Source organism: Brienomyrus brachyistius, chromosome 2 (assembly GCF_023856365.1).
Source record: "Brienomyrus brachyistius isolate T26 chromosome 2, BBRACH_0.4, whole genome shotgun sequence".
Lineage (NCBI taxonomy): Eukaryota > Metazoa > Chordata > Actinopteri > Osteoglossiformes > Mormyridae > Brienomyrus > Brienomyrus brachyistius.
The window spans coordinates 44528713-44539173 of record NC_064534.1 but is presented as its reverse complement, the minus strand read 5'-3'; the positions used below and the strand labels follow the sequence as shown (position 1 = coordinate 44539173).

The following is a 10461-nucleotide window of genomic DNA, read 5'->3' as shown; positions in this document are numbered from 1 at the left end:
AATGTTGTTTTGACTTTATTATTTCCATGGCAGAGAAGAAGCTTTCACACACAAGTGGATGCAAGGCAGGTTAGAATTTTCTGATCATGTTGGATTACTGCAGGGTGTGCACCTTTCAGAATATGGGTTCCTAAACGTTTCAGCATACGACTCCCAAAATAACAGTGTAAGAGACTTGCAACCACCACTTTGGTGTCCCCTTCCGTACATTTTGTTTTCAAATTTTAGAAACGTTCTGTATGATCTCGCAGCCCTCATTTTTGGAACCCCTGCTTCAGAACCGAAGACATTCAGAATGTGTAAAAAGTTGTTCTTAAGAATATTGTGCTGCAGTTCAAGAAGTTATTCCTCAAATGCAGCTCTTTTGACTCCATGGTTGCTGAGACTGAAATAGCCTGTACAGTACATGAGAGGCAAACAGATTCTCTGGATTAGGTAATGAGTCAGTATGTTACTCGTGTCCTCTACAGTTGAGTGGTGGAAATAATTCTGTACATGGTGAAAGGTCATGTGACTGTATCGCAATGATTATATCATACATTCAAATCAGGCCATTACTTCTGGGTGCTTAACTTGTTTTTGTCACTGAGTGTATTATAGATGTTAAGTTATTAGCGATGTTAAGTCATATTTTATGGAACACCTTAATACTCAAAATTAAATAAATAAATATATATGTGCATATAAATACATACATAAATATCTCAATAAATAAAATAATTACATCCTCCAAAGCTCTGCCAGTATTTCCTATATCTGCTAGGCTGAATAATGGGATTAGCAAATGACAAACTCAGTCCCGCCCCCCTCAAAGTGATTGACAGAGTGCACCATTATTCAGAAATACATCATTGTGAAAAGTCCAACTTTATTGTGAAATAGAATTTAAATTGTGTAAGTATTCACTTTAGCATTATATTATGAAATGTAATTCCATTTATTGAATTATTGTTAAATAAAATGACACATTTAATTAATTATTGAAATATTTATTTCCATATTTATGTTTATTTGAGTATTTTATCCTTCTCAACGACCACCTTGTCCAGCTAATGACCCATATGATATGTTTGCATATACATTTATCAATCATCACATCCTTCAATCGCCGTGTTGCAAATAATGTCTTCCCATTCAACCCCTTCCAATTCATGTTTCTAGCAAGCCTATTGGAAATTGTTCTCCTCATTAGCCGCCAGACTGCATCCTTTATGTCACACCCTCCGATACGACTTAAGTGATTCATCTACGAAAGACACACAAAAAAATTCTCACAAATTACCAAAACTTTACGACTGATGGAAAAGGTTCAGTTTGCATATTTTAAAAAAGTTAATCATTAGTAAGTCCAAAAGTGGTTGTTAAACTTTAAAATAGTGACCACAGAAAGTGGTATTTCCACCTAAGATATATAAAAATTACCAATCTCTCTTTGAATTCTCCATTACCAAGTTGTACTTCCACATTTTGTAACGCTTGTATATCATTCACTGGCAGAAGCCCTTCTTCAATTTCACAATCCTGGGTGTTTTGCCATGCTTGAAGAAGACGCAAAATAAATGTCTGCTGCTCAAGGATCATTTCTTGCTTTGTTAGGACTTCCCGAATTAGTGCTGAAACACATAAAGAGGCATTTTCAATGTTATAGTAAGTTTGACTGATAGCACGATTTTATCAGATGTTGACAATGCGAATTATTTTTCCAGTATTTTTCCATTTCTATGTAAATTATTAAATTACACATTTATGGAACTTACCTTCAGATGAAGTTTGATTGCTCCATACTCTTGGTGGCTGTTCTAATGATTGTTGCTGGGTAAATGAATTAGCCAAACCTTGAGGAAACTGGGGTACTAGAGAGAAGAGGAAAAAAGACCAGAAGACATTTTTAACGCAGTTTATTTTTGATTGATCTGCATCAGTCAGCTGCATTGCTAATGTTTAATTATTAGAAAGCTGCTACATTCAAATATTGTAGAAGACCAATTAGCTTGTATAACAATGGTTCCAATCAATGTACCTCAACCTCAGAAACCCAATATACAACTTGCCATCAATGACAACCATGATGTAAATGTTACTGAAACATAATTATTTCAGGTACCACAGCAACTCTCAAACATGTTTACCACTTCCACAATGCAAATTTTGTGATTTCTATACTTTCAGAATTAAAACCAGCAATTAGAAAAGTGTGTACTGCAAAGAATACCCACTAGTGTTATATTTATACTTAGAACAAGGTTCAGGAATGAGTACCAATGCAGTGTAGAAATGGTAACCAATGTAGAAATACTAATATATTTTTACTGACAGTGCCCACCCTTAAAAAAACTTTCATTTCTAATAGGAACTTTCTCAGGTGTTACTTGCCTTCAGCAGGAGTCCTTTGTAGCTGTGATATGGTGGTGTCCAAATTTTTGCGTGGTCTTGGTGAAACTGATTGACTAAAGGCAAAAACAATGGCCCTGTTACACAGCGTCAGCGATGGCAAATGAAAAGTTAACGTCACAAGACAATAAATGCTCCTTCTAATGTAACACTGGCTAATTATGGTATTTTAAACATCAAATTTTAGTTTGCAGATAACACTAATATATATAATCGAAATATATATGAATATTACCTTCAGATGGTATCCAGGACTTCTGAACTTTTGAAGGATCTGGATGAGGTGGTGGTGGGGAAAACAAGTCTGCATGGTCTTAAGAAAAACAAAGCACAACGGGGAATGACAATTCCATAACTTAAATGACATAATGAACTGGTGGCAATTCTTCAATGTATAATAATCAAAAAAATCTGCTTAAGAAAATAAACAGAAAAGCATGGGGAAATGCATCTACATATGGCAAGTGCCGAGCCATACAGAGTCTTGTACCGGTCACTAAACTCCTGTCACTGACTTTTGTTTAGGTCATTCTCTCCACGTAGGGCATCAGTAGGTTTCCACATCATTTCCAGAGGGAGGGGTGGATTCCAGGGAAAAGTACTTCGACTTCCAGTATTAGCAGTCTGCAAGGGTGTTAAAATTTTAACTTGGCTGATTGGTGGGGCCTCAGGTAGACATCTGTCATTCTGCTGCAGTCCTGCTTCTTCTTCACTCTCACTTGAAGCACCATTAGTGGCATCTAGAAGTATGCTACTTGGCCTTAAGAAAAAAAGAATCAACATCAACACAACATCAACATTATAAAACACATGAAATAATAAACCATTTTTTCTTGAAGCAATTAAAAAATTAAGAAACATAAATACTGAAAGACGCATACATACATTTTTCGCCTTTTCTTTTTCCCAAGCTCTTCAGCTTCTGAATGGAGATCAGAACGCTGTTCGGCTTCCTGTAATTTTCGTCACCATTCCTCATAACTCTCTGTTATAAACATCACTCTGACTTCCCACTGTATCCAGCTGTGGTCTGGTGTGACCTGATGCTTAATTGCTGAATCCAACTGCTTTTCTTTACAGGGGGGGCAGTGGCAGACACTATCTTTCACCCACAACCCTGGGACCAATTCTACCTCATTTGTCTCCTTAAACTACACGATTTTGAACATAGCTGTTCAGAATGGGCACACTGCTGGTCCCATGGCTGGTCTGCACGTGTACCAAATTACATCCAAATCGGACCATTACTTATGGGTACTTAACTTTTTCTTCACTGACTGTACAATAAATAAAACACAAAAGCTTCCCTCGTAGCCTAACAGCAAATCTCAATGAACTACCAATCTTAACAAACCAGCATCAACACTACATAATTTGGAGTGTCTTGAACCTACAAACTCCAAATTTTAGTTAGTCATTAACTACACACATTCATATGGAAGTCTTATAGGTGGAACTTTAGTTGTTGCCAGAATTCCACCTGCTCAAATGCAGGAGCAGCACTGCAACAAATTTGCCTTTGTATAGCAATCTGACATATTTATCTACATTAAGTTCAGCTGTTTTGAGAGTCAATGATAGATTGTCTACCACATAGATCTCAAGTTCACATGAATTTATAGGATACTCATAAAATGATTTCTTCTCCTCATATTCCTTAAAGACAACATAAACTTTGCCTTGTGACTGCAGAATGTTCACAACCAATGCAATGCAATCATCAATCAATCAAAGTTATCTCTGTGTTTAGACACATTTAATGTTGTACTATCTAGGACCACTTTTCATTCTGTGGTTTACTTAAACACCTTCTTGGATGCATTTGTTACAACCAGAGTAACCAGTATGAGACGTAATTCCTTTGATATATGGCCTAGCTTGAGCATCACATACAACAGATGAGACAGTTAGAAATAAATGTTTTCCACTGATCAGGAACCCCATGCTTAGCTCCTGAAGTTCATGAACAAAGTTACTCAAATAGTCACATACTGTAGGGAATTCAGTTTTGAAGTTCCACAGAAAAGCACAATGGCAACTGGTTTTTCATGCAACCCTGAAGAATCCCTAGGATTGGCCAGAACTGAACACAAGAACTTTTAAAGAGTGGCAGACCATCATCGTTGAGCTGTAATGAAAAAACATATCTCTGAGTAACTTCATACCACATCCTCTCCATTCTTTTGCCAGAGCTATTTAAAATGCCAAAATAATAGTAATGACCTCCAGTCACATTCTGCACACTATACAAGCTTTTTGTTTTGAGTAGGGTCCTGGCATCCTTGGGTAGATATGGGTGTTGTATTCTGAGAATTCCCAGAAGGGCAGACAAAGCAACTAAAGATATGCCAAACTGGACAGCCCAGTCACTCAGTGCGCCCACCAATGACCGCCCATATCACCACCTGCATAATCATCCTCAAATTCCCCTGAGGTCTCCCCTTCACTCTCTGTCATTCTCCCCCCACCCCCCCCCCCCCCCCCACCCCGTGTAAAAAATGTTCAGGAGAGTTAGGCCAAGAAAAAATTCGCAATGGTATTAAAGGGGAAACACAAATGCGCTGGATTTAAAAGAACCTATAAAGAATGGGAAGTCTGATACATATTTCACCTAGGCAGATGCCAGAGCATGTATAAAACTGATTGTCAACAGCTCAGAAAAAAAGTAAATGTAGCAAAACTAGATTCGCTGAGCGCCTAAAACCGACGCCGGCCCGCTCGGCACTGTCCCGGCATCATATAATACTGCTATGAAATAAAAAAGTATCGGCGGAACTGTGCTCAGCCACCGCTGGACCACATGAACAAAGCCTTGTATTAGCCCGAATCGGCTGGCGGGCTCGGCACTTTGTCTCTACCGTCATCTTCTACCGCATCGAAAGTAAGCCAACAGTGCCGACACTCAGCCAGAATCAGCCCGACTATGCATGCTATCTGGGCGGTAAAAGCTATTAAAGCCTGAAAACTTATATCGAATATGAAGCCAACTTAACCGCCGTTTATTATAGCTACACAGTCTTTTCTTTTTAGCTGGCCCTTTGTCCATCTTGATGTATTATTCTTAAGTATTATGAACGTACGTGGCTACACCCTAAACACGCAGCAATAGCGTGAACAAGTGTTGTACTCTTAATTGCCCCCTTGCCACTTATTGCCTCCCCTAACGTAATCGCTAAAGTGAATTGTGAAAATTCGCTGATTTCTGATTATTTTTGGTGTTTGGCTCGTCCAGGTGTGATGGTGCCGAATATGAAGCTATTATGTAGCCCATATTATAGGTATGAAAAGAAGACAGAATGGGAAACATTTTGAAGCAGAATGACTTCAACAAAATACCAAATATAATAGACAGATAGATAAACAACTTTATTAATCCCCGGAGCGAAATTATGTTGTTATATAGTAGCCAGGTACATGTAAAGGTATATTATTCAAATAAATGTATCGCTTCTTGTGACTCAGGGCGACTGTATTTGCACAAGCGTTGTCAAAAGAATAGCATCACTACATGTTGCATTTGAATTATGAAGTAACCGTCACATTTGCTATGTTTTCTAAGTTATTAATCTTAAGGTTTAATTGTAAAATACAATAATACACAAGTAATGTGAGTTTTTTTTTTAGTTTGCTTAAGGCAAGAAAAACTAAGTTACAGCGAGCGGTCGCTTCTGCAGCGTAGAAGAAGCGAAACAACATTGCTTTTATAAAGACCGATTACGTCATGGGAGGAAATCCGTGGCAGGGGGGAGTTTAGAGTACAACACCTGTTAATACGGGAGTGTTGGCAACCCTAGTGATGGTACACATCGTGTTTAGTAATGCTGACCTCTGAGGTAGGGAAAATGCAGAAATTTCGTTTTCATAGGATACACTGGCCGTAGTATATACTTGGTAGTATGATCTGGTAGTATATACTGTATGTAATTCTGTTGTTAATTAAAAGGTATCTATCATGTACAAGTCTCTTAGCTTGAATAACCTGAACCCGTGTGACTTGAAACAGTATAGGCTACCTAACGACTTACCACATCGACTTAAAATTTGGAAAATTGAAAAATGTTAAAGTCATACATTGTTACAACAGCTTCAGTAGTATGTACATGCAAAATATATTTAGCCACCCTATTCAAATGGAGAAACTGCGTCGTTTGTCTCCTCTGTTGACGGTTTCCTAGCAACTCACGTCACCAACTAAACAGAACTAAAAGCGCATTTTCACTCATATTGCTTTTCAGTCTGTGCCGTTTATGTGTGTTGAATTTAATGTATTTTATCATAATGTTTTACGAAAGCAGAGGTATAGGTTGCTAGTACATGTAATCGAGATATGTTTTTTATTAGAACATAGCAGAGAAGCTAATCGCAGAACTCACGTATACCCCGCTGCAGCTTTAAGTCACTATACCACTTGATATTTAGCACATCTTCTGAAGTATCAGAAAATTAAATCAGTAAATTGTTAAAAAATGTAACATGCGAAACCAAATATGAGAATACCTTGGTAATATCACAAACAAGCAGATGCTCAGGCATGCTTCCCGTCATCTACACATGCCCGCTTAACACAATTTAATGGAGTAAATAATTAGGGTCGATTGCACTAGTACATACAACCAAGGGAAAAATTAAGAGAATTTTCTGTTTCACTCATTTCTTAATTTATGTGTGTGCCTCTCTGAATAATACTATACTCTCTCTCTCTCTCTCTCTCTCTCTCTCTCTCTATATATATATATATATATATATATATATATATATATATATATATATATATATTTTTTTTTTTTTTTTTGCAAACTGCAACCTGGTTCTCTGTTTCTTACTGATGAAGGGCTTCCTCCTTGCTTTATGGGACTTCAGTCCTGCTTCTAGGAACCTGATACGAACTGTCCTACCATTGCATATCACACCTGCACAAATGTTTCCTATTTCTATTGAACCTCACTTGATGTCATCCTACGATGAAAAACCATTAGATAAATTAACAGTCACTTCTGGCATTAGAATATCGCTTCCACCCTTTACCTGGCTGGTTTCTGGTCGGTTCCAGTGTCTCCTCTTTCAGATTATTCTTATGTACTGCTGTTATAAAAAATTTAAACCTGGAAGCATCCTGCTGCTCAGCGTTTCCTTCTGGCAGCAGAACCACAATGAAACCAGGATTTAAAAATGCAGATTTATTTAAAAATATAGAGTGGTCTCATTTTTTTTCTGCCCCTGTAGTTTTAAAGAAATATATATGTAAACAAACAAAATTGAGGTTGTTATGAGTTACTGACTGTATTTTCATATCATTTCAGAGAAGTTACAGCATGCTGCATATGGAGATGGCACAGACACTGAGTTCTGCTCCTCAGAGTAAGGCTGCTAAAGAAGATTTAGTCAAGGTTGTGGTATCATCCCCAAAGAAGCTGGCCTCTCTAGAGGTACAGTGCATTGCCAGGGTCCTGGACGAATGCATCCAGAAAGTGTACATTGTGTTGCAGCTTCCCAGCCTGCTGGTCAGTCTTGAGGGGGTGTTTATAGATTTGGGGGAGGAGTTGGTAGAAGCTCTGAAGGAGCATCAGCAAATTGAAGACACTCTAGATGCACAGCATCTGAAGTACCTGGAGATGGAGACAGAGGAGAGGCAAGCTGAGATGGACAGGCTGGAGCAGGGGGTGAGGAGTTCACTCAAGAATATTCTCCAGCTTCTGTTTGCCAACCCAGCAGCTATGCAGATGTTGCAAAACAGAACTGTTTCCATGGCGTCTCATCAGCTGGTCCAGGGGCTGAAGAAATTACATGACCTTCTATTGGAAAAACTGCTTATAGGCCCAGGGGAGGAGTGGGAGAGGAACCAAAATTTCAAGGAAGTAGCACAACAGCACAGAAGCAGCATGGAGCTGGTCTCCTTGCTGGAAGCAGAGGTGACCACTGCAGTTCAAGATCGGGATGCTGAGGTAAGAGAGACTCCCTCAGTGTGTGCTAATGTTTTTAATTTGTTTAAATCTAAAAACTGAAGGAATAAGAATATAGTTTTTACAGTTATGACAACAGATTTTACATTTTGTTTTATAAATGCATGTATTAGATTAAAAATATATCGGAATCGGATTTTTGCTAAGATGTTTTTATCCTTCAGATTTCAAATAAGAATGAGATCATCTACAACTTGAAAACCTCCTTGTACCACATGAAGAAGAGTATGTTAGACTTTGTGACACATACTCAAAATGATGCAGAGAAACAGAGCCAGTCAGACAGGAAGATATCAGAAGGGCGATGCGTACAGCTACAGCAGGAGGTTAACCAGCTGCACATACAGCTGAGCAACCTGATTGCAGAAAACCGCGGATATGAGACAGTCCTCAGAAAGGTGGGCATTGGGATCCCACTCAAAGTCACACAGCCTTTATTACCTTGTTTTTCTTCCCTGGTCATACAACTACTATTTTATTGTATTACTGCTGCTTCCATAGTGGTAATTACTGTGTACTTTTTCCACGTAACTGAATGATGTGAGACTGAATTCATTATGAAACTGCTTCTGCTGTATGTACCTCTCTAACACTTGACAGAGGGTGTACAAGATTGAAAGTGAAACTGAAAACTGGATCCAAAAGTATGATAAAGACATAGGTGAAAAACAGGTAAGGAGATACTCTTTCTTTGGTGTGGCTAAATAATGGGATGGTATGTCCAGTAATTAGACATCTTACTAGCTGCACATTTGTAATATACTGTACATGCCTGAAATTGCAGTTTTAAGCTATGAGTATAACTGCAGCACCTTGACCTCAACACAACAGAATGAAATAATTTCTTTGAATAAAGCCATGTGCTAATTGCATGCTAGCAAACCCAGATTAAGATCAAATCTATGTCACAAGCTGTATATGTAGGCAATGGAAATGTAAATATGTAGAAGCTACTGCTAAAGAGTGGGTTGGGACTCTGATTTTGCTTCAAATACACACCACATGCACTGTTCATCAGGCTGAGCTAGAGGAGCTGTCCTCACTCTATGTTAAGGAGAAGGAGGAACTGCAAGAGCTGGAGGAGCACTATGCCCTGCTTGAGGTGGAGTTCCTACAAATCATGGATGAAAAGAGGCTTGCTAAGCAGCAAGCGGAGAAGGAACAGCAGGATCTGGCTGTGAGGAGCCGTGCTGCCCTGACCATCCAGGCTTACTGGAGAGGCCACAGAGTACGCAAGATGATGAGGGTTAAAAGCAAGCACAAGAAAGGAAAGAAGGGAAAGTGAGTCCTGTTCCTATTTCAGTTCAGGTTTCCAGGCTGATTATATTTTTGCTAAATGTTAACAAAGATGGTAGGTTTCAGCTGACATTTACAAAGCATTAACATAAGTGTTGTGGTTAAGAGGATAGAAATTTTGACTCAGATCTCTATTAGGGACTTGTAGCCTGTGACTGCTCTGTGTGTGGAGTATCCTCTAGGTCAGGGTTCCGCAATTCCGGTTCTGGAGGGCATATCTGCAAGATAATTTTCAGATTTCTCTGCTTCAAACACACCTCATTCATCTCATCAGCTAATTGCCAGGTTTAGTAGGTGTGTTTGAACAGGGAAATCTGAAAACCATGTTGAAGACTGGCCCTCCAGGACCAGAACTGGGGAACCCTGCTCTAGATACTCCATTTTTCTTCTGCTGTCCAAATATGTGCAGCAGGCTAATTGGTGTCTCCAATTTGCCCATGATATATGAATGCATGTGTACATGCCCCATGTTAAACTGTGTGTACTCCAGCCTGGCCAGGCCCTCTTGCAATCCTAACTAAGATAAGTGGTTGGAAGAAGAGTGAGTGATATTAGTATACAGTGATGTTGATGTATGGCCAATATTCTTCCACATAACATGCAAAAATATTTTTAGAAAGTTTATTCATATCATATGTGAATTTAGTATTGCATACTGACTGGTGATGCTTGGCTCACAATATATGCTCTATGCATGTTATGTACAAATGTACTAAAAATAATGTACTGTTTTCGAAGTTTTAACTGTAAAACAAGCTAATAAAGTATATATTTCTCCCTTAATCAAGAATGGACATGTAATCCTGACATACAA

At 38.6% G+C, this 10461-nt stretch overlaps 1 protein-coding gene and 1 long non-coding RNA gene across 4 annotated transcripts; one reads left to right on the top strand and one right to left on the bottom strand.

The window, feature by feature from the left end:
* Window positions 1-2373: 2373 nt before the first annotated feature.
* LOC125714915 (uncharacterized) lies at window positions 2374-3492 on the bottom strand. The gene is made up of 4 exons (XR_007383884.1): window positions 3277-3492; window positions 2882-3151; window positions 2627-2704; window positions 2374-2447 (listed from the first exon to the last, which is right to left on the bottom strand). It is a non-coding gene; the product is annotated as an uncharacterized LOC125714915 (long non-coding RNA).
* A 2638-nt stretch (window positions 3493-6130) lies between these two features.
* iqcd (IQ motif containing D) lies at window positions 6131-10439 on the top strand. 3 transcript variants are annotated; one of them, XM_048985889.1, is made up of 5 exons: window positions 6131-6224; window positions 7692-8333; window positions 8516-8749; window positions 8952-9023; window positions 9409-10439. In XM_048985889.1, the coding sequence occupies exons 1-5, from the start codon at window positions 6210-6212 to the stop codon at window positions 9634-9636; spliced, it is 1191 nt and encodes a 396-aa protein (XP_048841846.1). In that variant the 5' UTR covers window positions 6131-6209; the 3' UTR covers window positions 9637-10439. The 3 variants fall into 3 exon arrangements, with proteins under 3 accessions (XP_048841846.1, XP_048841836.1, XP_048841827.1); XM_048985879.1 differs by having other exon boundaries at window positions 9406-10439; XM_048985870.1 differs by having other exon boundaries at window positions 9370-10436.
* The last annotated feature ends 22 nt before the right edge of the window (window positions 10440-10461 follow it).

Bases quoted from the DNA above. Each gene is read 5' to 3' on its own strand.
- iqcd (XM_048985870.1), top strand. The intron at 8,750-8,951 runs GTGGGCATTGGG...AACACTTGACAG, and splicing joins ATGAGACAGTCCTCAGAAAG to AGGGTGTACAAGATTGAAAG. The intron at 9,024-9,369 runs GTAAGGAGATAC...ACTGTTCATCAG, and splicing joins AAGACATAGGTGAAAAACAG to GCTGAGCTAGAGGAGCTGTC.